Here is a 26953-nt window from a genome sequence, read left to right as displayed (position 1 = left end):
TCACCTTCAGTACACGGGTGCCTGGGGGCACATTCTCTCTAAGGCTGACTTTGTATACATCCTGGCTAAAAACTGGGGCATTATCGTTGCCATCAGTGACCTCAATTTGAATTGCAGCAGTGCCAGTTAGGACTGGGTCACCCCCATCTACTGCTTTCAGGACCAGGAGATGAGAGCTCTATCCTTCCTGGTCCAGGGGCTTCTCCAGTACTAATTCTGGAGCATTCTTGCCTTCAGTCTTGTCCATCATCAGAGAGAAATGTTCATTAGAGCTGAGCTGGTAACTCTGGAGACAGTGAGCCCTACATCTGCATCTATAGCAGATTCCAGGCCAAACCGAGTGCCTGGAATTGCTAGCTCATTGATTTGTGAAACAATGCTATTTTGGGGAAAATAAGGTGGATTATCATTTATATCTTCTATCATCACATTTATGTGAAAAACATTTAGAGGATTCTCTGGTACAATCTCTGAGGGTATGACACAGGATTTTGAGGACAGAGTGACTCTCGATCTATTCTGTCACTCACAAGAATGTTCCCATTCTCCGTGTTCACGGTACAGTACTGTTCCTCTGTACTAACTCTAAGGTTTGGGGTCAATAAATCCTGAACATGCAGCCCCATGTCCTCAGCAACGTTCCCCACCACCGAGCCCCGGACCGTTTCTTCTGGATTAGAGTAGTGGATCTGCTCCGAGGGCATCCCGCAGAACAAAGGCAGCAGGAAAGGGAAGAGTATTTGCCGCCGCCGGGTCCTGCTTCTCTGCTTCACCCTGTTTCCCATCCTTCCCGTGCGTTGCTGCAGTCTACGACGTTAAGAGAAAATGTTTCACAAAGTGCTTTTAAAATATTTACTTCCACACATAGAAAACCCAATGCTCCCAGTTTGAAGGCACCCCAATCCGTAAGGAATCAGATTTGAGGGAGCAGAAGGCCCAAGTCTTGGCCACTTTCCTTTCCGACTTTCTTCTGTGACTGAGCACAATACAGTCCTGGTAGATCGGAGGCTCCAGCTCTTGCAGCACATTGGCCAACAGCGGGGCTCTGAGTCTATTTAGAAAACTGCACCGGGAAGACTTTGCTAATTCAATAGGATTCAGAATTTAGACTGATGTGTTGGACTAATGTATAGGAAACTAGACACTTTAAGAGTTTTGGTAGTGACTATTTTCCAGTGTTTACTACCAAAGAAGATTCCTTAGAGATGGGATCCTATAGAACAGTCATTAACCCAGTAAAGAGAAGGGAAACGTTTTTTTCTTTTTTCTTTTTTTCTTTTCTTTTCTTCTTCTTCTTTTTTTTTTTTTTTTTTTGAGATGGAGTCTCACTCTTTCGCCCAGGCTGGAGTGCAGTGACACGATCTCTGCTCACTGCAAGCTCTGCCTGCCAGGTTCAGGCCATTCTCCTGCCTCAGTTTCCCCAGTAGCTGGGACTACAGGCGCCCGCCACCTTGCCCGGTTAATTTTTTGTATTTTTAGTAGAGACGGGGTTTCACCATGTTAGGCAGGATGCTCTCTATCTCCTGACCTCGTGATCCACCCACCTCAGCCTCCCAAAGTGGTGGGATTACAGGCGTGAACCACCGCGCCGGCCCAAGTTTCTTTTTTTCTAAGCAGAAGCAATGCACATATTGGAAGAACTAGGCAAAGTCTTCTCTCCTGATGTACAACAAAAACAATGTGGGAAAACATCCCTACCAAGTGGTATGGGAAAATTTTGACCACTATGAAATGATATGCAGTATTATTTTCAATCTGATGTGCAGATAATTTTCCTCTTAGTTTTATCAGAGAAAACTGGAGGAGCACTGAAAGCTATATAGGGCATATTCAGAATAAAGATAGCCAAACCTTTCTTATCACTTATAAAAGAGGTTTCTGAAAAGGATTATTAAGTGTTTTACACTTTAATCATAAAGAGAATATAAAGGTATAGCCTAGTAGGTAGCCTTAGGAATTTAATAACATGAAATGTGAGGGTGTTTTATTTTTATCCTCTATTTAATGGGACTATATGTTATACCTTAACAGAACTTTATCACTACCTCCAAATCAACATAACCATCTTAATATCACATTTCAAAGCCAATCCTTACTTTTTGTTCTCCAAGGTCTTGGGTGCAAGCTTCCAGTTAGTTTAGATGAGGTTTTATAATATGGAACAATCTCCTTTTCCCAGCCAAATACCTCATATCCTTTTTATTTAGTTCCAGTCAAAGCACAATGCCTTACATCCATTTTCTCAGTTTGGAATTCCACAAGTATAAATCCTATCTCTAGATGCTCAAAATACCCCAACATTTTTCTTGACTTCAAGACGAATGTAGGCATCTGTTGGAAGACTTGCCTTTCCTACAGTTGAAATTATTTTTTGTGCGAGCCCTAGATAGTCAGTTTACAACTAATGACATAAGGTAAATTTCTAAATGAGAAAAATAAACTTGAAAGGGAACATAAATAAGCAAGTAATTTGGGGCAAATACCTAGAAGTGATGCGAGAGTGTTAAGTGAATTGATGATGGAAATTATTCCTGTGATCAAAAACCCTAGATAAGTCTCCATTCCTCATTTGACTTTCCTAGACATTGCTTCAGATAACATGTATGTCAGGCAATTATCAAGCTTCAGTAACAAGTTGGTCTGAATAAAAGAACTGAATGTACTATTTGCCATAAGAAAGACCTTATAAAGGAAAGAAAGAAGGAATCTATGACTCCCAAGTACACTGAAAATGAACAAAAAATAGCCAGAAGGATACTAGCTAAATCAGTTTCATTAAAGTCCAAATACCTTCAATCTATTTATATATTCACAAACTATTCTATTTGAATAAATCTATAGACATCTTTAGCATATTTGAAAATAGCTTTTTGAGAAGCACTGAATCAAAATCAAGTCATTTCTATATATGGATTTGCTACATTAAAAAGCCTTCCATACATACAAACGCAGACACCAAAGTAAAAGAATAAAAGGAAATAATACCAGTTCAATAATTCAATTATTTCCTCAGACCAGTCAATGCAACTTCACCATAGTAATGGAAAAGATATCTAGAGCTTAAGAAAAAATGTCATCTAAATTTTATCTCCCAAGGAAATCCAGTAGTTAAAAGCCAGTAAATATGTCTGTGTTGATAGGATGAAGAAATGAGACAAAGTTGAAATAGTCAACAGGATCTAAACATATTACCAGCCAACAAGAATCAAAATAAAATTGCTCAGAGAAAAGCTTACATGTGTAAGTGTGTGTGCATGTGTATAGATAGATGAGAAAGAGAGCTAGAGGGAGCATGCTATTAAATTGACAGGATCTAAATTTGAACATTAGCAGTAATAGCAAATAATGGTGGAATATAACTACAAATCAGTGAAGGCACTGCAAAATTGAAATGGAAATAAAAAGTGTTTGTGAATCATTAATTTGTATCTATATATAGTAAATTGATAGCCTCATACACTGATAATAGAAAAATAATACTAAAATTCAACTTACTACAAACCAAGCCAGCATAGTTGAATGGCCCCTTTGAAATCAAAAGAAAATATGCCAGGATTGAAAAATGACTCACAAAAACGTTCTGAAAGATTATGGTAATCTCATGAAAGGCAAAGTAAAACTCACATGTATTGCTCTAAATATAAATGAACTAAATATATGCCGCCCCCCCAAACAGTTTTCATAATAGGCTCAATAAACATCTCCTTAAAAGACTTGTGCCAAGACACCAACAATTAGGAGGCAGAGAAATAAATCTCACCTGATTACTTGTCGGGTCACATTTGCCTAAAATGATAGCTGAGTCTTCAGCTATCAAGAGTGGTTCGCTTTTCTCACAGCTCTCCTGGCTGATGAGCGTGTCCCCATAGTTGGGCTGGGGGAAAATCACGTGACTCTTCTGCGAGTCCGCAATGAGAGAGACCTCGTGGGAATAGGTCTGCAGGAAAGCCTGCACCCCGTCCACGCCTACGAAGTGTGAGGTGGGCATACCTGCCAGCCCGCCTTCAAAAGCCTGTAGCAGGCGTGACTTATGCCAGCGCCACAGCCTGAGTGCCAGCAGCACGACGACAAAGACCAGGAACATGCAGGAGACTGCGGCCACCGCCACCACCAAGTACAGCGTGAGGTCTGAGGTTTCAGAGTTAGCCAGAGACTCGAGGCTGACGAGGTCCGCCAGGACTTCGGGGATGCTGTCGGCCACGGCCACGGTGAGCGTGACGGTGGCCGAGAGAGGGGGCTGGCCGTGGTCCTGGACGGCCACCACGAGGCTCTGCTTGAGCGCGTCTCTGTCCAGCAGGGCCCGCACCGTGCGCACCTCGCCCGTGTGCTCCCCTACCGCGAAAAGTCCGGGCTCGCTGGCCTTGAGCAGGCGGTAGGACAGCCAGGCGTTCTGGCCTGAATCTTTGTCCACCGCAACCACTTTGGTCACCAGGTAGCCAGGTTCTGCAGAGCGGGGCGCCAGCTCCACGCCAGTGGAACCGTCTGTGGGGAGGGCGGGGTACAGGATCTCAGGCGCATTGTCGTTCTGATCCAGCACGAACAGGCTCAGCGACACATTGCTGCTGAGGGGCGGGTCCCCGCTGTCACGTGCTATCACTCTCAGTTGTAAGTCTCGAAACTGCTCATAGTCGAAAGATTGTAGGGCATAGAGAACACCAGTGTTGGAGTTAATAGAGACATAAGAGGATAGAGGCACCCCCTGGACAGTGTCATCCGTCAGAGAGTAAGTGACCAGGGCATTCTGTTTGCTGTCCGGGTCGAGGGCAGTCACTGAGAAGATGGAGGCACCCCTGGGGTTGTTTTCGGGAATATAGGCAAAGTAAGAGGAGTGAGGAAAAACAGGAGGGTTATCGTTGTCATCTGCCACATTCAGCCAGATATGAGTTTCTGAAGACAGAGGCGGGCTTCCCTGGTCTGTGGCTGTCAACGTTATATTGTAGCTCTGGACCAACTCCCTGTCCAGCACTCTGCTTGTTATCAATTTGTAATAATTTCCATAAGTCTTTTCTAATTTAAAAGGCAAGTGGTTAGGAATAAAACAGGAGACTTGACCATTTTCTCCAGAATCTTGATCTTGCACATTTAGAAGAGCAATGACTGTACCTGGAGGAGAGTTTTCCAGAATTGAATTAATAGAAGAGGTGATAGTTATTTCTGGAGCGTTATCATTCACATCCACAACAGTGATCAACATCATCGCGGTGGTAAAGAGACCTCCGCCATCTTGGCCTTGAATTTCCATCTCATAGAATCCATATTTTTCAAAATCCAGAGACCCCCGTACTAGAACTTCTCCAGTTTGTGAATCCAATTGGAATATTTCAGAAGCCTTGCTTTCCATGTTCCGAAATGAATACATTACTTCCCCGTTGATTCCCTCGTCTGGATCCGTTGCATTAACCACCAGCACCCGAGTTCCAGAGCTGATGTTTTCTGGAACGCTCACGCGATATACGGACTGTGTAAACACTGGGATGTGGTCATTTACATCGAGGACCACCACACGAATAGGAACTGAGCCCTTTCGGATGGGATCGCCTCCATCTAAAGCTGTGAGGAGGAGCAGGTGAGCAGCCTCTTTCTCTCGGTCCAGGCTTCCCTCCAGTACTAGCTCTGGATTCTTGGCCCCATCCATTCTGCCCCGTAGTTGCAAGGAAAAGTAACTATTAGGGCTGAGCTGGTAGCTCTGGAGGGAGTTCACGCCCACATCTGGATCCCTAGCATTAGGAAGAGCAAATCGCGCCCCAGGAATTGCGTGCTCACTGACTTTTATCTCCACTTCGTCTTCCTGGAAGCTGGGAGCGTTATCATTAATGTCGATTATTTCCACCTCCACTCCGTAAATCTTCAAGGTGTCTTCCACGAGAAGTTCCATATTTAAAAAACAGGAGGACACCGTCTCACAGAGCTCCTCCCGGTCTATCCTGCCTGCCGTGATCAAGCTGCCGCTTCGCAGATTCACAGCGAAAAGCTGCGTCTTCCCTCTGGAGACGATGCGGACTCCGCGCTTCGCCAGCTCCCGGGGCTCCAGCCCCAGGTCCTTGGAGATATTGCCCACGAAGTAGCCTTTTTCGGTTTCTTCGGGCACCGAATATCGGATCTGCACGGCCCGGAACCCCCGCAGCGTCCCCAGGAAAATGCACAGCAGCACCAGCCCACTGCGGTCCAGGCGCTGTAGCCGATTCGCCATGGCAGGCTCTAAGCCGATATTCCGCGATTTCTCGAGCTGGTTGGTTGTGAATCGGTTTATGTATCTATGAAGTCCTAGGCCGACTGCATCCAAAATATATCAGAAAGCGCAGGAAAATACTTCTAAGTCTCCAGTAAGTATCCATCTCATTCTGCTTTGTGTGGTAGAGGCGGGGGAGGGAGGGACTCAATAGCGCGCAGCTTCCCATTCCCTGATTGGTGAACAGCGGCGCCTAGAGCCCATTCTTATTATTGCAACGACTAAGAAATTCCAGAAGAAATGATTACGCTCACCTCTTCATGAATCTCACGTATTTGTAGAGCTTAAAAACGATTATACACAATGCTTATATTATGTGATGTTAAAACTTTACCAAGAACACCCACGAAAGGAGTAATTATTAAAAGGACTTGCTTAATTTTAAGAAAGTTTTCAAAACATTACTGGAGCTGAAAACTTGTAGGTTATAATTGGTTCCAATTGATTTTAACCGACTGAAAAGAACGACATTTCTGGAAGTGGAAATAACATGGTCCCGATAAAATCATCAGGTAGGATGCCTAACTATAATTCTTACAAGTGTTCCTTTATTGAGTAAATGAAACACTTGAGAAAAATTGAGTAGCATCAGGGTTTCAATTAAAATACCATGCCGTGAAAATATACCTGTATTTTATATTTTTAACCAAAAGGTATTTTATTTCATAAAAAATGTCACCAGAGATTACCCATGTAGATGGCCTTAAAATGTCTTTGAATAGTAGGAAGATTGAGGCATTTAATTTAAACTTTTGTTTTAACAATGATAGCCATAAATTTGACCTATATTTTGGGAACTCTATGAAGAGGTTATCTAGAATCTTAAAATAATATCACTATATTGGAATATATTGGCATATTGTAATATAAAAAGGATTAAACACATTTTTAAATACTTACCTGTTTAAGAATCTTATTTGCTTCCAAGCTAGGAGTTAAAATGCTAGCCAGTAGCATGGAAGAGCTATCTTTGTTGAAGTTATCTTGTGTGGCTGGACAATGATCAACAGATGTGATGAAATTAAATTCAGGATTCATTTGATCCCCAGGCACACAAAAATTATAGGCATAGGGCAACGTTCCCTCACTGTAGCTGGGGGAACCCACAGGTCCGGACTTGGAGCAGAGAACTGACTCAAAGCAGCCCCCTGCAGTAGGGCTGAAAGACTGTCTTAGGCGTAGAGCGATAGCTAGAATCACCGCGAGTAGAAAGAGCACAGAAATCAAGGCCAAGGCCACCACCAGGTAAAACTGCATCTCAGCCTGGGAGTCAGAGGGTGTGGGACGGTCGCTGAAATCCGGCAGTACCTCTTGCAAGCTATCTGCGAACACCAGGTGCAGCATGGCAGTGGCTGAAAGAGGTGGCTGTCCTCCATCTCTTACAGCGACTAGCAGGCGCTGGCGGACCGAGTCCTTGTCACCCAAAGCACGCGCCATGCGCACCTCGCCAGTTCGCAGCCCCAGGCTGAAGAGCCCGGGCTCACTGGCATGCACCACGTGGTAGGACAGCCAGGCATTGTGCCCCGAGTCGGCGTCCACGGCCACCACCTTGGTCACCAGGTAGCCTGGCTGTGCGGCCCGCGGCACTGTGTCGAAGACCGCGGAGCCGTCGGGACCCAGCGCAGGGTACAGCACCCGCGGGGCGTTGTCGTTACGGTCGCCCACCAACACGCGCAGGCTCACATTGGCGCTGAGCGCGGGCGAGCCCTGGTCGCAGGCCTGCAGCGTGAGCTCGAAGGCGCGCAGCTGCTCGTGGTCAAAGGCGCGCTGCGCGAACACCACCCCGTTCTGCGCGCTCACGGACACGTAGGACGACAGCGTTCGTGACTCCAGGTCGCTGGCAACGAGAGAGTAGGAGACACGGCCATTGGGCCCGAAGTCTGGGTCAGAGGCACTGACTTGCGCTATGGAGGCACCTGGCTGGTTGTTTTCTGGCACATGGACCAGGTAGGCGGACTGTCCGAAAACGGGCGCGTTGTCGTTGACGTCAGTGATGTGCAGGGTTATGGTTTTGCTGGAGGAGAGCGGAGGCTTGCCCCTGTCGGTGGCTGCGATGGTGACGTTGTACTCTGGGGTCTGCTCCCGATCCAGGGCCCCATCTGTTACTAGCTTGTAGTAATTATTAGAAGAAGAATGAATCTTAAATGGAACACCTCTACTTAAACTACACCTGACTTCCCCATTTTCCCCTGAGTCTCGGTCCCGTGTTTTGAAGAGGGCAACAACCACTCCTGGAGGGGAATCCTCCATAATCTGATCAGGGAGTGACGTGATGATTATTTCTGGGCTGTTGTCATTTTCGTCTAGAACTTCTATAATTACTTTACAACGTGTTGAGAGAGATCCTCGGTCTTTTGCCTCTATGTTCATCGTATATCTTTCCACTTCTTCAAAATCCAAAGGCTGCTGAGTTAGAATGTTTCCTGTAGCGTAATCCAGAGAGAACACGTGCTGAGCTTTGTCAGCCACACCAAGGAAGGAGTAAGTGATCTCCGAGTTGATGCCCTCGTCCTGGTCAGTGGCCTTCACTCTCAGGATGGAGGTGCCTGGAGGCACGTCTTCCCGTAGGCTGACCCTGTACACGTCCTGGCTGAACACTGGGGGGTTGTCATTGGCATCTATTACCAGGATTCTTATCTGAGCAGTACCGCTTCGGGGAGGGTCCCCACCATCTAAGGCAGTCAGTACCAAGTGGTGAGCGCTCTGCGTTTCTCGGTCCAGAGTCTTCTGCAATACTAATTCTGGATATTTGCCACCATCAGGATTGTCTTTCTCCACCAATGAGAAATACTCGTTAGGACTTAGTTGGTATTTGCTCAGCGAATTCATACTAATATCAGGATCTTCTGCAGACTCAAGAATTGTTCCCATCCCCGGGCTGACAGATTCACTGATTTCTAAGTTTATTTCATCTTTCTGGAATTGAGGGGCGTGGTCATTAACATCCTCAATCACCACAATGATATGAAAAATATTTAAAGGATTTTCCACCACAGCTTCCAATTGCAACTCACATCTTCTTCTCTCTTTGCATATTTGCTCACGGTCTATTCGGTCCTTCACAAGTAAGTCCCCGCTCTCCGCGTCTACGCTGAAGTGCAGCTTCTCCGCGCTAACTCGCAGCTTGCGAGCCGACACATCCAGGACACTGAGCCCTAGATCCTTAGCGAGGTTCCCCACCACCGAGCCCTTGGCCAGCTCCTCCGGAATCGAGTAGCGGATCGGCTCACACAGCGCGGGGTAGAACAAAGGCAGCAGCAAGGGAAATAGTACCTGCCGCGGGCCGGCCCGGCGCCTCTGCGCGCAGCTCCCTCCCATCGTTCGCTTGGGTTCTCGCTGGGTCCCCGCTTTTCCAGCTGGAGAAAGTGCACTCTACCGCGCTAAAAGAGCATTCGGCCCAGGACAGGAGGAGTCCCGGGTCTCGGACCTGGGTATTCGGTGTGCTGGGCGAGGTCTGCCCAGCTGGAAGCTTCTGTGTGTGTGCTGGTTTTCTTCTTTCTGTTGTTGGCTGCGCAGGGAATCCTAGGCTGGAGGCTGAGGGATCCCCGGCGTCAGCGCTTGCTCTGCACTGGCCGACAGCGGCGCCCAGAGGCTCCGTGCGGGACAGCAGCCCGGTTTTTCATTTTGAATTCGGTCTCCAAAATGTATATATTCTTCGAAAGTGCAGGTGTACGTTCCCCCCAAATTTTGCTCTCACCATAGTATTATAGTAGATATTTCTATGCTTTGTGTTGCAAATAAATGTATTATGCACAATTTCAAACTTATACAACAGTAGGGAGTATATGTAGTGAACCTTCACATAGCCACCCCACCTTCAACAATGATCACCACAAAGCCAATCTTTGTCAATATATACTGCGCTCCCCCATTATTTTTAAGTAATGCAAGATATAGAATGTCAATCAATGCTTCTTTTTAAGACGACACATTAAGGTCAAGAATTTTATCTTTCAGCTTATGTTCTACAATCTGTTACCAATGCACAATAAGTTAAGTCCTACATAGTTCAAGAAAAAAGAAGTAAACATTTTCCATACTCCGCTCAGTTATCTGTCTGGTGAGCCTTGTGTTCTGGTTTTAAGGGCAAGAGACATTTTTGTACTATTGAATAGTAACTACCTACCATGACATATAAGCCTTCATGGATATGTTATGTTTTCCTCAAATTAACACACATTTCAATATTTATAAATACTAAGTATGAAGGTTACTCCTCAGAACAGAAATTGTAATAATTTTCTTGTTATATGGTTAAAAATATGAGCCTGAAGGATGCTTTATTTTTTGCTACCCGCTTCAGGGGGAAGACGTGTTTGAAATAATTAAAATGTCTGTATGTCATAAAGGATTTCCAGACAGTTTAGCTTTTTTTTTCTTAAAAATAAAGCAACAGAAACCCAAGTAATTGCAAACAAATAAAATAATTCTTCATTTCCACAGAAATGCCAGCAGTCATCAATGTATCTATGGATCACATGTTTAGCATAGAATTTTGACTCAACTTCAAAGCTTATTTTCAAATGTCTTGTGAAATGTTATTTACTACTTGAAATGACACTATGTTTAAAATAACACTAAATAATACATTATTCTCTTCCTTATAGCTAAAAACAGTAAAAGAGTTTTAGAATCTTCCCAGCAGTTCCTGAGACTATTTTCTTAAATTATATCTGATATGCAAGTTCATTTCTAGCCTCAAAAGTTGGAGAATTGAGCCAGAAATAACATATAAGTGAAAGAAATATTTTTATTTCCTTGTTTTGTCATTTCACAGTGTCCAGTCTCAGAAATGTCTCTTGAGCAAGCATATACTATAGAAAAGAAGAATGTCCTACTATTCTTCATAATTTAACATTAAAGTGTTAGGAAATTAAGACCTTTGAAGATATGAGAATAAAAAGTGTTACAACTTTCACCATTAAAGGGAAAAAAATTGGTTTACTAGGATTTGGAAGTGGATAACTGAAGTTTGAATCTTCATCAGAAAATATCTATAAATACAAACAGACTTTACACACTTGTGATCTGAAAAATATAACCTCAAAGGGGTGTTTTCTTATCATAGAAATGGAAGAATAGAAGCAATAAATCTGGGCTTTCAGCTTTTTCTCTAAGAAGAATACATTTACCTTTCTATCAGTTAACCCTTACAAACATAGTATGACCTGAATAAATGATCTTAGGAGTAAGAATTTGCTGGGTGAGGTGGTTTACACCTCACCGTGCAGTGCTTTGGGAAACTGAAGCAGGAAGATCATTTGAGACCACCCTGGGCAACGTAACTTGCTAGTCCTCCCACCTCAGGCCTAGCTACTGTGAAGGTTAAGGTGGGAGGATAGCATAAGCCCAGGAGGTTGAGACTGCAGTGAGCTTTACGCACACCACTGCATTCCACCCTGGACAACAGAATGACACCCCCATCTCTTAAAAAAAAAAAAAAAGGAGTAAGAATTTTATGACGTGAGTCCACTGCAACCAATCAAGCAACCCTACCCAAAAAGCCCACATCAATGCAGACTGAGAGCTGCCCCATGAAAAATGGTTTACGTTGACAGCAAGGTTAATTATGAGAACATGAAAATTATATCAGCAAATATAATGAATAAATGCCTCCTTTTGATGTTGGAGCAACAATTAGGCTCAGTGAAAAGTGATGAGAAACACACTGATATCAACTTATACTACCTTAAGTACAAACAGTTAAAGAGAAAGCTAACTATAATAGAAAGTAAAGGGCCAGGCGCAGTGGCTAACGCCTGTAATCCCAGCACTTTGGGAGGCTGAGGTAGGTGGATCACTTGAGGTCAGGAGTTCAAAACCAGCCTGGCCAACATGGTGACACCCTGTCTCTACTAAAAACACACAAAAAATTAGCCGGGCATGGTGGCACGTGCCTGTAGTCCCAGTTATTCTACTTGGGAGGCCTGTAGTCCCAGTTATTCTACTCTAGTCCCAGCTACTCTACTTGGGAGGCTGAGGCAGGAGAATCGCTTGAACTTAGGAGGCGGAGGTTGCAGTGAGCTGAGATCACACCACTGCACTCCAGCCTGGGCAACAGAGTAAGACTGTCTCAAAAACAAAACAAAACAAAAAACAAACAAACCAAAAAAAAAAAAAGAAAAGAAAGAAAAAAACTGAACTCACCGGAACCAAAGGGGTGTCTTCTATAGGAAACTTGGAATCAACTGAGACACACAAAGGCTCATTTTTCTCATAGCTCTGCTGGCTGATGAGTGTGTCTGCATAGTTGGGTTGAGGGAAGATCAGGTGGCTCTTCCTTGAGTCAGCAGTGAGGGAGAACTCCTGAGAATAGGTCTGTAGGAAAGCTCTAACCCCATCTACACCCACAAAGTGTGAGGTGGGCACACCAGCCAACCCATCACTTGTAGCCCGCAGCAGACGTGAGGTGTGCCAGTGCCACAGCCTGAGGGCCAGCAGCATGATAACGAAGGTGAGGAAGACACAGGAGACCACTGTGACAGCCACAACGAGGTAGAGGGTAAGGTCTGAGGCCTCCAAGTCTGCAGGGATCTGAAGACTGCCCAGGTCAGCCAGGATGTCTGGGATGCTGTCAGCTATGGCTACTGTGAGCGTGACAGTGGCGGAGAGAGGGGGCTGGCCATGGTCCTGTATAGCCACCACAAGGCTCTGTTTGAGCACATCTCTATCTAGCAGGGCCCGAGCTGTGCGCACTTCACCTGTGTGCAGCCCCACCGAGAAGAGCCCTGGCTCACTGGCCTTGAATAAGCGGTAGGACAGCCAAGCATTCTGGCCCGAGTCTCTGTCCACTGCCACCACCTTGGTCACCAGGTAGCCGGGCTCTGCAAAGCGGGGTGCCAGCTCCACACCAGTAGAACCGTCAGTGGGGAGGGTGGGGTACAGGATTTCCGGGGCATTGTCGTTCTGGTCCAAAACAAATAGTCTCAATGACACATTGCTGCTAAGTGGTGGGTTTCCACTGTCACTTGCCCTCACCTGCATTTGCAAATCTCTAAACTGCTCATAGTCAAAGGAGCACAGAGCATACAGCACGCCAGTCTCTGAGTTAATAGAGACATAGGTGGAGAGAGGAGACCCTTGGATGATATCCTCTGCCAAGGAGTAAATAACTCTAGAATTCTCATTGCTATCAGGGTCATAGGCAATCACCGAGAAGATGGAAGTACCTCTGGCATTGTTTTCCGGGAGGTAGACTGAGTAGGAGGCTTGAGAGAAGGCAGGTGGATTATCATTGATGTCAGTCACTTGCAGAGTGATGTGAATTTCTGTGGACAGGGGCGGAGTTCCTCTGTCTGTTGCAGTCACCGTGATATTATATTCTGAGGCTTTTTCTCGGTCAAGAATTTGGGCCGTCAACAATCTATAATAATCTTCTTCTGAATTTTCTAATTTAAAAGATAGATTCTCCTGGATAGAACAGACAACTTGACCATTCTTTCCCGAGTCTCGGTCATGAGCATTGAAAAGAAGAATTACTGTTCCCTGAGGTGCATCTTCTCTCACTGGGCTAAACAGAGATGTAATGGTCACTTCAGGTCTATTGTCGTTTACATCTTCCACTGAAATGAGCACTTTTGTCCACCCTTTCAATCCCCCACCATCTTCAGCTTGTATTTCCATTTCATAAAATGAACATTCTTCATAATCTAGACTTTTTGCTATTGATATTTCCCCAGTATTTTCATTAAGCTGGAATAACAGAGATTGTTTTTCATTAATTTTCCAGAATTTGTATGCCACTTTTCCGTTGGTTCCCTCATCCAGGTCGCTGGCTGTTACAGTAAGCAGCCAGGTGCCTGGGGGCACGTTTTCAAGGACTTTCACTCTGTAAATCGGTTGAGCAAAAACCGGGGCATTATCATTTGTATCCAATACTGTCACATGGATGCGCACGGTGCTGGAACGACGCGGCTCGCCGCCATCTGAGGCCGTGAGGACCAGGTGGTGAGCAGCCGCCTCCTCCCTGTCCAGGGCTCGCTCCAGCACCAGCTCTGGGTTTATGGCTCCATTGTCTCCAGTCTGCACGTTCAGGGAGAAGTGGTGATTGGGGCTGAGCTGGTAGCTCTGGAGGGAGTTCACGCCCACATCCGGGTCAACAGCTTCTGGGAGTGGATAACGTGCTCCAGGAACAGCGACTTCGTTAATTTTTACTTCCAGACTTTCCGCCTGGAATTTTGGGGCACTGTCGTTAATATCAGTTACTTCTATTTCTATTCCGTACAATTTCACTCTGTCTTCAACCAGGACTTTAAAGTTCACCAGACACCGCGGGCTCTGGGCACACAGCTCCTCCCGGTCTATCCTACCCGCGGTGACCAAGCTGCCGCTGCGCGGGTTCAGAGAGAAAAGCTGCGTCCTACCTCTGGAGATGATGCGTACTCCGCGCTCAGCCAGCTCCCGGGGCTCCAGAGCCAGGTCCTTGGAGATGTTGCCCACAATATAGCCCTTTTCTGTCTCTTCAGGCACTGAGTAGCGAATCTGACTGGCCCTGGCCTCCCATAGCATCCCCAGGAGCGAGCATAGCAGGACTAATCTTCCGCGGAGCTGGCATTTGGTTGGAGCTGCCATTGCTGCCTTGCTTTGGAATTTTCTCAAAATACTCTCTGTGCGCGCTGCTTCATCAGGTTCTTTCTTCCCTCCTGCGAAGTATGGTGATCCTTTTCCTTAGGAGAAAGCCAGAGTGCCCTAAGTTAAGAGGCTGAGTTTTGCTGCAGTCTGGGAGCAGGTTTGTGGGATCTGCCGGGTTTTGTGTAGTCACATAACTGGAAATCCGGTTGGAGTCCTGATTTTTGCTTAGAGTTGATCAACAGCGGCGCTCAGAGTCCTAAGTCGTTACTACACCCACTGATGTGTAACAGATGGCTGATAGAGAAAACACTACTCTTTTCTAATTATGATTTTAGATTTCTCCAATTGTTTCTTGCATTTGTATTTCAAAAGCAATCTATTTTTTAGATATCTGAGTTGTAAATAAAGTGGAATAAAATTTCTGTGTGTAATTAAATCACAAACCATCGCTTAATATTAATTTACTCTTATTCTTCATAGAATTTTGCACTCTATTTCTAGATATGTAAATTATTATAATTTCCTTTTTATGATGCTTCAATTTTTTCTGTACATCAACAATTTTCTGAAGTAATTTTTATGTTCAATCTTGTTTGGAAATACATTCATTTTTAATTTTTATACCTATATGTTTGTAAATGTAAAATATATGATTGTATTGAATACATATATAAGGATACATTATCCACTTTGAAATTATTTTCTGGGGTTAATTTATTTTGGTGGTAAAATTCCTGGAAAAACGTTTCTTTTAAATTTTTGTGTTATAAAAGTAATGTTAATTCAGCAATAGTTACAGATGTTCTCACCTAATATTGCTAAATAGGAACAGGATTAAAGGTTTTTGGAAATTTTTACATTTTTGTGATTGCTTAAACTTTTCTGCTATTTCAAAAAATGCTTAATTTTTAAATGTGAATACGTAATGCATGCACAGACTGTGTTTCAATGATTCAAATGCACATACACTGAAAAGCAAGTTTCTATTTTAATCCTCCATCAATAAATTATGCAATTTTAAAGTGGTTTTAAACATTATTCTAAGGGTCATTTAAACTTATATAATAATTTGGAAAAAAGAACACAAAATATACAACAAAGAAAACTACTGAAAGGTTAAAAATAACTGGTAACGCTGAAATCTCAGCGTTTACTGAATCACATACTAAGGGAAACCAAGCAAAATACTTATACCATGTAATGGGAGCTTTGTATGTACACAACACTAGTAGTTTTTGTCTTAAAAATGGAATAATTCTGCATTCTCCTTCTTTCCTACAAGGATGTTGAGAAAACATCCAGTCATTTATAGTTAGAGCTCCAAACGACAAGACAAATCCGGTGTGTTTTCCCCCTTCTTCAAGAATATATGTCAGGATTCCGAGCAAGAGAAATTCAGGCAATAGCGATTATATAGAGGTAGAGAAGGATTTTGCATCCAAGAAAACCTGGATAAACTTAGAAATGATTAGGATGATTTGGACCTTCTAAGTTCAGTGAATCAGTCTCTCTCTTTCTCTCGCATACACGTAACATATAGTCTCCTTCTTCTTCTTCTTCTTCTTCTTCTTCTTCTTCTTCTTCTTCTTCTTCTTCTTCTTCTTCTGCTTCTGCTTCTGCTTCTTCTCCTCCTCCTCCTCCTCCTTCTGCTTCTTTTTTTTGAGACGGAGTTTCGCTCTTGGAGAGATCTCAGCTCACCACAACCTCTGCCTCCCAGGTTCAAGCAATTCTCCTGCCTTAGCCTCCTGAGTAGCTGGAATTACAGGCACCTGCCACCACACCCAGCTAATTTTTGTATTTTTAGTAGAAATGGGGTTTCACCATGTTGGCCAGGCTGGTCTGGAACTCCTGACCCCGTGATCCACCCGCCTTGGCCTCAGCCTCGCAAAGTGCTGGGATTACAGGCATGAGCCACTGCACCCGGCCAACATATATTATTTTTAATTAAATTTTAGGAGATTCAAAAATCATAAATCCATTAGGTAGGAATAAGAAAGTATATATGAGGAACATGAGAAAGAGATGGAAACTACCAGTGAAATCAGTGAAGAAAGACAACTACTAGCAGTTTCTTTGCTTTGAAAGATGAATTAAATGATTACATACATTAAATTTAATATTTATCTATAGATAATAAAATATAAACATGTTAAAGAATGAGACAATCAATGGGTAAAAGCTAATTTCATTAGCTTTGAGAAAGAGGACAAAAAAACCAAATGTTTTTGCTAGCTAGGAAGCTAAAAGCAAACTCTCACTACTTTGTAAACCTATAAGCCTACTTCTTTTATGTGACAATAACAACTCACAATTCACTGCTCCTCTTAAAGAATGGTTGGACAGCTTTTCTGAGCAGCTACAACTTTCCTAAGACAACTCATTAGACCTGAAAATGTACGGTATTTTCATGTAAATACAGAAAATTGGGTGGGTAATGAAAAAGAATAGACATAAATAAAACTCACCAACTCAGGATGGGAAGTCGACTCACTGGAATTACAAAGTGGAAATAAGGCCCCAGATGAATCACCACAAAGTATGTCTTGTCCTGAACTCAATTGCTCACTACATTTCAGGAAATTAAACTCCGTCTTTCCTGTATGTGCAACACATAGGTTGTAGGAATAAGGCAAAGTCCCCTCGCTGTAGTTGGGGGGAACCACAGGTCCAGACTTGACACAGAGACCCGGTTGGAAGCAGCTCCAGGCAGCGGGGCTGGAGGAGCGTCGCAGGCGCAAGGCAATGGCCAGAATCATGGCNGGGCGCGTTGTCGTTCTGGTCCAGCACGAACAGGTTCAGCGACACGTTGCTGCTGAGGGGCGGGTCCCCACTGTCCTGCGCCATCACTTTCAGTTGCAAGTCTCGGAACTGCTCGTAGTCGAAGGATCGCAGCGCATACAGGACCCCAGTGTCGGAGTTGATGGAGACGTAGGCAGATAGGGGTGCTCCCTGGATGGTGTCCTCTATTAGGGAGTAAGCGATTTGTGCATTCTCATTGCTGTCCGAGTCGTGGGCCCTCACAGAGAAGATGGAGGCTCCTCTGGGGTTATTTTCGGGAATGTAGGCAGAGTAGGAGTCCTGATGGAAGACTGGGGAGTTGTCATTGATATCTGTCACTAGCAGTGAAATGTGAGTTTCAGTAGATAGAGCTGGAGTTCCTTGGTCTGTTGCTGTTACTGTGATGTTGTACCCAGAGATAAGTTCTCTGTCCAGTGTTCTTTCAGTCACTAAACGGTAATAATTATCAACTAACTTTTCCAATTTAAAGGGTAAATTTCCAGGAATGAAACATGTGGTATAGCCATTGTCTCCTGAGTCCTGGTCATGCACACTGATAACAGCAATTATGGTCCCAGGAGGAAAGTTTTCTGGAACTGCAGTGGTGACAGAGGTGATGGTCACTTCTGGGGCATTGTCATTTACATCCAAAACTTTGATCAGTACCTTAGCTCTAGTCATGAGCCCCGCACCATCCTGGGCTTGAACTTCCATTGAATAAATTTTGTATTCTTCGAAATCTAGTGGTTCTTTATTTGATATTTCTCCTGTGTAAGAATCTAAATGAAATATTTGGGCCACTCTGTGGTCTACATTGTGAAAGGAGTACGTTACTTTCCCATTAGATCCCTCATCAGGGTCGGTGGCATTTACCATGAGCAGTCGAGTGCCCAGTGGCACGTTTTCGGGGACATTCATATGGTATTGTGCCTGAGTAAATGCTGGAGGATTGTCATTTGCATCCACCACCTGAATGTAAATTCTGAGGGTCCCTGAACGGACTGGGTCACCCCCATCAGAAGCTGTGAGGATGAGGTGGTGGACAGCTTCTTCTTCTCTGTCTAGGGGACTCCGCAGCACCATCTCTGGATGTTGGGGCCCATCGGCTCCCTGTTGCACATCCAGGGAGAAATGAGGGTTAGAACTGAGTTGGTAGCTCTGGAGTGAGTTCACACCCACATCAAGGTCTTGTCCAAATGGCAATGAGATTCTGGTACCTGGAGTGGTTATTTCATTCATTTTAAACTCCAGTTCCTCTAACTGGAATTGGGGAGTGTTGTCATTAATATCAATTATTTCTACTTCAACAGGGAAAAGCTTCATTTTATCCTCAACAAGGATATTAAAACTCACGAGACATGGCATGCGCTGAGCGCAGAGCTCTTCCCGGTCTATCCTGCCCGCGGTGATCAAGCTGCCACTTCTAGGATTCAGAGCGAAAAGCGGCATCCTACCTCTGGAGACGATGCGGACTCCGCGATCTGCCAGCTCCTGGGGTTGTAGCCCTAGGTCCTTGGCAATGTTGCCCACGAAGGAACCTTTGTCTGTCTCTTCCGGCACTGAGTAGTGAATATTCCCAGCCCCAGCTTCCAACAGCAGCTCCAGAGAAAGACACAGAAGCATCAGCCTGCTGCAGCCGGTCAGCTTTTTCTGAATCTTCATGGCTCTCTCACTTCATAGTTTTCTTCCAGTCCAGTACCAAGGGTATCGTTTCTGCTTTTCTGAGCTGAAATTAACCCAATTTTCAGGAGAATTCTGAGTGGGGAGTCATCCAGAAGTAGGATTTAGGCAGTCTTGGACAGTCTGTTTTCAATCTGGCGGTTATGGAGGTTCTAAGAGGCACAAGAGCTTTTTTTTCCCCCCTCCTCCTGAAGTGTGTGTACTGCCTGTATCTACCAGATTAGTGAACAGCGGCACCCAGAGTCCTAACCAGTTACTGCATTCCTAGAAAATACTTAAAACTTTCTCATTAACTTAATATTTTCTTAAGTTTTAGTCTATTGTCAAGGAAATCATTCTACAATATATGTATGAAAAGGAGAAACTATATGTTCACTTCCTTAAATGTGCCTAAATGTCACCAAATTGAAATATACAGGAGAATCTTAGTATTTTCATGCTATCTGCTTTCCTTGTTTGCTATTCAGGGAATGATAGTAAAAACCTAACATCACAATGAGGACAAAATCATCTCTCCACTTTTTCTGTAGTAAAGCTTGACCACTTGATAATTTCCCAGGCCACATAGAGCAGCTCTCCTTTGACTAGAGGATGAAAAGTCTTGGAGGGAAAGATAATCTTTTAGAATATAAGCTAGACTTTAAAAAATTGTACCATCCCATTTCCTTCCCATTACGATTTGAATATTTATCAGAAACCTTGGGATTTTGAAGGGCATGGTTTAACCATATCCTTATTTTTCCTCTTCTTTTTTTGAAGTGTCTATGCATTATGTAGGTTTTAAAAAATTCTTAAGATTCACCCAAAGGTAATACATTTGGAAAAAAAATAAAACTGGGCTCTTGGAATTTCATTGAAAAGTCACATGAACGTATAATTTAGATTTCAAATTTCAGAGTCAAAGTCTATGATATTATTCTTCACAGCTGAAAAGAAAAATGGTCTCATCTTTATTTTTAGATTGTCTCTTATAATATGTATTCCCCTGTAATTGTGCTTAATATTTTCTCCAAGAGAAGTTGGTTTTCTCCTAACAGTACTTTTTAACCAGTTAAGATGAGGATGTGGCCTTCTTTCTTTTAATCACTGCAGTATTAGCAAAGGGTTACTAATTAAAATGTCTCAGGCTTAGAGTGACTTACTTATCTTTACCCCAAAGTTAGAGAAGCATGCTATCCGCACTCCAGAGTCTGATATCTTCAGGAACAAATTGAGCAAGCCAACCCAATGACACCATGACTGAGAAAAGTTAAAAATAAGGAAAGAAAGAAAACAACGAAAGGTCTCAAGAATAGTTTTTGGAAAGAGAATTTTAGTTCTTATATAACTAAATCTACAGTTTCTCAGCTTCTCAAAGACAAGTATATGGAGCCAAAGAGTAGAAATTTAAAGATGCAATAAATCACCTTTGATACTGCAAGGAAGGAACTCTTTAACAGAGAACGTAACTTTCCAGAATACACATTAATAGGCACAAACTTTTCCCCAAAGAAACTGTGAGCTAATGAGGCAAATTAAAATATACATAAGAACTAGCAAGTAAACCTGTAGGGCTCCCTACTCTCAGCAACCAAAAACACGCAGGAGTGATTTATAAAAGGATGATAAGTATAAAATAAAAATGTTAAAATATCACACAAATACATTTGAATCAAATGTAACATTTAAAGCTTCATTGCTGGCCAGGCACAGTGGCTCATGCCTGCAATCCCAGCACTTTAGGAGGCCAAGGTGGGCAGATCACTTGAGGCCAGGAGTTTGAGACCAGCTTGATCAACATAGTGAACCCCGTTTCTACAAAAACAAAAACAAAACAAAACAAAGCTTCATAGCTGGCACTGCAGAGAATATCTGGTTGAAAGCTGTTTCTTGAGTTAATTTAAAGACATTAAGATTTTAAAAATATCTAAAGCCACACATACGTTGTAGGAACACGGCAAATTTCCTTCCTTTAAGTTGGAGACAACTCCATATCCAGGTTTGGACCAGAGATCTGGCTGAAAGCAGCCCCAGGCAATGGGGCTATAGAGGTCATTGCAGGTTCAGAAAGATGGCCAGAGTCACACTGAGGAGAAATAGCATGGAGATCAAGGCAAAGGCCATCCCAGGTTAAACTACAGCTGTTGGATGCTGTCTGTTGCCTGCTGTTGGGTGCTGGGTGATTGCTGAGGTCTGGCAGCAACTCCTGCAAACTGTGAGCAGCAACCAGGTACAACGTGATGATTCACCATTGACCATGGTGACCAACAAACCTTGGCAGGTTGCATCTCTGTTACCCACAGTGACACAGCACGCATCTAGCTCGTGCACATCCCTAGTTTGAAGAGCCACATTAGCTGACCTGAAGCACGATAGGACAGTCAGCCTTTGTGCCCCAGCTGGTGTCCACTTTGGTGATGGGATAGCTCGGTTGCATTGTGAGTGGTGCAGCATCAAAGAGGGCCCCACCTGGCTGTAACTCCTGGCGTAGTGTCCTTGCATTTTCGCAATGGTCATCCACCATCACATGCAAGTTCAGGATGACACTGAGCAAGCTGAACCCTGGTCACTGGCCCGCAGAGTCAGTTCAAAGATAGTCTGCATGAACACCACAGCACTTTGCACTCACTGACATGCAGAATGACAGTGCCCACAGTGGCAGGTCACTGGTCAAGAAGAAACAGGAGGCATATGGGACCCTAAGTCAGGGTGGGAAGTGCTAAAGTATGTGATGGAGGTTCTGGGTAGTGTTCCCAGTCACCCAAAAGAAATAGGAGGCTTGTTGAAGAATGAGCATTTTTGTGGATGCCGATGATATGCAGGGTGATGCAGGAGAGGGACAGTTTGTCCTTGTTGGTGGTTCTGATGGTGACATTGTCCTTCAGGGTCTGCTACCAGTTTAGAATTCCATCTGTGAGTAGCTGACAAAGAATTACATCATAATTCTTGGAGGTGAATTGTTTGCCAGTATGATCATTTCTCTCTATAATTATTTTCATCTTTCATTTAAGGTCTCTTAGTCCTATTGTTTTGGTTAGGGCAACCACAGTTCTTACCTCTGATAGGACTAGACGCCGAACTGAAAGTCACCTGCACTGACTGCATTCATTTCAACCAGGACTCTGAAGTGGGCCCCCAAACTGCCTCCAGTCTTATATTCCATGCTGTAACTGTTACTCTTCAGAATCAAGTATTTCTGTCATTATTGGACAGGAAATATATTCTGTATGCCCTGTAAAATTGTGTAGAAAGATCAGGAGAACTCTATATTGAAGATATTGTCTAGGTCATTGGGGATCACCTGAAGAATGAAGAGGAGGAGGTGGTGGGCATGTTCTCCTGCAGGCTAACCCCACTTACACATTGCTCAATATCTGATGACTGGCATTGGCATCCAAGGCCTGTGTCTTGCCCTGAGCTGTTCTGCCCCCTCCCCATCACTAAATGGTGGCAGCTCTGCTCCTCTGGTTCAGGGTTTCTTTTTTTTTCTTTTCTTTTCTCTTTTCTTTTCTTTTCTTTTCTAAGAGATGGGGTCTGGCTATGTTACTGAGGCTGGAATACAGTGGCTATTCACAGTTGTGCTCATAGCGCACTGCAGCCTCTAGCTGGCATCAAGCAATCCTCCTGCCTCAGCCTCCTGAGTAACAGGGACCACAGGAGTGCCCCACTGCACAGGCTCAGGGATTCTTTAATAGCAGCAATTCAGAGTACATACTGCTGTAGTACTCTCCTTTACTTCTAGGGGAAGAGGAGATGGCTATTAAAATTAATCTGATATATTTGTACAGAGTTACTGCCAGTGTTCAAAATCTACTGCAGGCTTAAGAGTAAAAGTTCCTCTTATTAAGATGTTTTCCAGAATTTCCAAAAAGTGTGCTAAAAGCCATTTTATTTATATCCAAGATGCATACGTTTGTATGAAAAACATTTATATGATTTTTCAGTACCTTCAAATTCAAATGGCCGAGGGTCTTCCTTGGGCATAACTGCTAGATCTATCCTGTCATTCTCAAGCTCCTCTCTGGCTCATTCTCCAGCTGTATGTAAGGAGAGGCTTCTCAGCACTTACCCGTAGTTTTTCCCATCACCGAGACACAGATCTTCTGAGAGATTACCAACCTTTCAACCCCTAGCCTTCTCTTCCAGAATCTTACAGCGTATCAGCTACGTAGAATAAAGACCTCAGGCAGGGAAACAGCGATTCCTGCACTCCTCACACCTTCCTTATGGGGGACTTCTTCCTCTGTTTCTTCTTCTTGCTGGTACTCAGATCCGAATACCTCTCTCTACTGTTGCTCCCTGCTTCCTGCTCCCTGCGATGCTCAGGAATAAAAGGCAGCTCCTCACTCTGGGTCACGAGACATCGTGAGATTCTTGACCAAGATATTTGGAGCAGACTGCGAGAGAGACAGCAGGCAGAGTCCTCTCCTATAGTGTTTCTAAAAAGCCTGCAGGGACTGCTGCGTCAGTGGATTGCTTTGTTTCCCTCCAGCCACGGATTGGCGGACAGCGGCACCCAGAGGCCCAGTATGATATCCCTAGCAGGTTAGTTTTCAAGGTCCTCACAAGAGACTGTATCGGCTTTTTTCTCAAGACATATTTTAAAATACCAGCTGCTTTACTAAGAAGGGTGCAAATCATTATTTTTGATAAAATATTAACAAAATCATCATTTCACAAAATTTAATGCAAACGTTTTATTAAAATTCTTATTTTTTTTTTTTTTTGAGACAGAGTCTTGCTTTGTCACCCAGGCTGGAGTGCAGTGGCGTGATTACGGCTCACTGCAACCTCCGCCTCAAGGGTTCAAACAATTCTCCTGCCTCAGGCTCCCGAGTAGCTAGGACTACAGCTACACGCCACGATGCTCGACTAATTTTTGTATTTTTAGTAGAAACGGGGTTTTGCCATGTTGGCCAGGATGGTCTCGAACTCCTGACCTCAGGTAATTCGTCCGCCTCGGCCTCCCAAAGTGCTGGGATGACAGGCGTGAGCCACCGCACCCATACTAAAATTCATTAAAATTCGACTAAGAATTCTTACAAATTTTTCCCTCTTGATGTTTTCTTTTCAAGATGACACACTATTGAAACTTATTTTTCATGAAAATGGCTACTCAAGAAATTATCCACTGTAAAAAATTATTATAAAAAATTCACTGTAAATTCAATATATTAAAGGAGAAAATTTCACTATAAAAGGTGGAAAATACTGATAAAAATGTAAAATTGAGTAACTGCATTATGTAACTACTGATATAAAGAATTTACATTCGATGCTTATCCATACTTTAAAAATAGATATATACTTTTGTAATTACAAAAATAATCAGCTCATTTATGGATACTATTGGTTGTTCATGCCCTTTTTCCTCTTGTAACACTTCCTTTTAGTTTAGGTTTTCACCCTTCATGTACCTAGGGAAGCAGAACCTATTCAGAGCTGTAGTAGGTTCTGATAAGTTTAATCTAATAATGATAATCTCATCCTCTTGACAGTGCTTAGTTAGGAATACAGACTTAAAATAATAAGCAGGGTTTCTCAACCTTGGTACTATTTTGAGCCATATAATTCTTTGTGGTGGGGAGCTGTTCTGTGCCTTGTAGAATGTTCAGCAGTATCCCTGGCCTCTATGTACTAGATACCAGTAGGACCCACCCCCCACAGTTGTGACAACCATAAATATCTCCAGACATTACCAAATGTCTCTTCACCTCTCCCCATTTTCAGAAACACAGGCTTAGGGTATTTCCCTAGTGAGTATTAATGAGCCAAGAATAGGAACATGGCCTAAGTTGGTCCAATTGGATTGAAAGACTGCTTGGGGAGAGTGACTCTCTTGTCACGGACAAGGAAGAAAGTTCTCCAGTTATTGCTGCTGGCTGGTATCTTGCAACTGCAGCCTTTGGAATTCTACAAGGAGAGGAAAGCAGAGCTGAAACAATAATAGAAAAAGTATAAATAAGTGCTTATTCTTCAAAATTAGGAAGAAAAAACAATTTGTGCTATACCATGATTGTATCTGGCCTAGAGGCACTGAAACTTCTAGACCTGCCTGTCCACTAGAGTAACAACCAGCCACATGTGGTCCCTGAGAACTTGAAATGCAGCTAGTCCAAACTGAGATGTGCTGTAACTGCAAAACACACACTAGGTGTTGAAGATTTAGTACAAAACAGGAATGTAAAATGTATTATTAATATATTTACATTATTGTAAAAATATGTTGCAATTATATCTTAGATATACTAGATTAAAATTATTGAAGTTTCACCTGTTTCTTTTTGCTATTTGAATGTGGCTACCAGATAATCTAAAATCACATCTATGGCTCACCATCTGTGGCCCACATTATATTTCTATTGGACAAAGCTGCGCGAGACTACCTGTTTTTGGGGATCATAGATTTTCTTACCGTTTAAACCAGTGTAAATTAGATTTTAATGTTTTTCCTATAGAAAACATCCTACTAGATACAGGAACTGCTATATATTTTTAGTTAGCCTTTTTACCTTTAAAATATATGGTGATATAGCAATATGTAAGTTGGCTTTTCTGTGGTATTTGCTATTTCCTCACCCCTATAATTTTCTACCTCCTAAATATAAGCAGGATTTCTCCCATCACCCATAATTTAACCTCCAAAGTATAAGCAGCCCTTTAAAGAACTAAAAAGTGTATTAAAAGGCTGCTTATACTTTGGAGCCCTTTAAGGAACTAGAAAGTGTATTAAATGGAATTTTCAAACATACACATTATTAGTAACCTGATTGCCACACTCCTTAATGACAGGCAGGAAGCCTTTGGAGGACTTGTTACCACACCGGGGAATTTATTGCTCTCCCCAAATCTTTTGTTCACTACTATCACAGATATTCCATGGAACAACCACAGGAGTGTAATTCATCAATTCAGAGTTTTTCTGAATGTCTAATGGATTTTTTTTTTTTTTTTAAAAACCTGGGGATTTACCAGTAGACATTAAGATAATGTGATGTGGCAGAGGCCTTAGGCCTTAGTGATAGGCAGAGGTCTGCCACATCACATTATCTTTTTTTTTTTTTTTGAGATGGAGTTTTGCTCCAGTGTTGCCCAGGCTGGGGTGCAATGGCACAATCTTGGTTCACTACAACCTTTGCTTCCCGGGTTCAAGCAATTCTCCTGCCTCAGTCTCCCGAGTAGCTGGGATTACAGGTGCCTGCTGCCAAGCCTGGCTAATTTTTAAAAATATATATATATTTTTTTTTGAGACGGAGTCTCGCTCTGTAGCCCAGGCTGGAGTGCAGTGGCCGGATCTCAGCTCACTGCAAGCTCCGCCTCCCGGGTTCACGCCATTCTCCGGCCTCAGCCTCCCGAGTAGCTGGGACTACAGGCGCCCGCCACCTCGCCCGGCTAGTTTTTTGTATTTCTTAGTAGAGACGGGGTTGCACCGTGTTAGCCAGGATGGTCTCGATCTCCTGACCTCGTGATCCACCCATCTCGGCCTCCCAAAGTGCTGGGATTACAGGCTTGAGCCACCGCGCCCGGCCCATAAAAATATTTTTAGTAGAGATGGGGTTTCACCATGTTGGAGAGGCTGGTCTTGAATTCCTGACCTCAGGCAATCCACCTGCCTTGGCCTCCCAAAGTGCTGGGATTACAGGCATGAGCCACTGCACCCAGCAGATTATCTTAATGTTTACTGATAAACCCAATTTTTTTTTTTTTTTTTTTTTG

The 26953-nt window shown here is 43.5% G+C and overlaps 2 protein-coding genes across 5 annotated transcripts in view; both read right to left on the bottom strand.

The window, feature by feature from the left end:
* LOC112626416 (protocadherin gamma-C4) overlaps positions 1-14996 on the bottom strand; it is a 108097-nt gene extending 93101 nt beyond the window's left edge. Inside the window, exon 1 of one of the 4 annotated variants that reach the window (XM_025388478.1) lies at positions 12377-14996. In XM_025388478.1, the coding sequence (XP_025244263.1) occupies positions 12377-14800 (2424 nt within the window). In that variant the 5' untranslated portion in view covers positions 14801-14996. Of the gene's footprint in view, positions 1-3760; positions 6437-7129; positions 9733-12376 lie in introns of those variants that run through there. The other 3 variants (XM_025388479.1, XM_025388476.1, XM_025388480.1) reach the window with 3 other exon arrangements.
* A 2384-nt stretch (positions 14997-17380) lies between these two features.
* LOC112627085 (protocadherin gamma-A1-like) lies at positions 17381-19466 on the bottom strand. The gene has a single exon (XM_025389420.1). It carries the CDS (start codon positions 19238-19240, stop codon positions 17381-17383), a length of 1860 nt encoding a protein of 619 aa, XP_025245205.1. The 5' UTR covers positions 19241-19466.
* Positions 19467-26953: the final 7487 nt, after the last annotated feature.

The sequence above is a fragment of the Theropithecus gelada genome, chromosome 6 (assembly GCF_003255815.1).
Source record: "Theropithecus gelada isolate Dixy chromosome 6, Tgel_1.0, whole genome shotgun sequence".
Taxonomy (NCBI): domain Eukaryota; kingdom Metazoa; phylum Chordata; class Mammalia; order Primates; family Cercopithecidae; genus Theropithecus; species Theropithecus gelada.
Note: the sequence above shows the minus strand (reverse complement) of the source record. Positions and strands in the feature narration are given on the sequence as shown.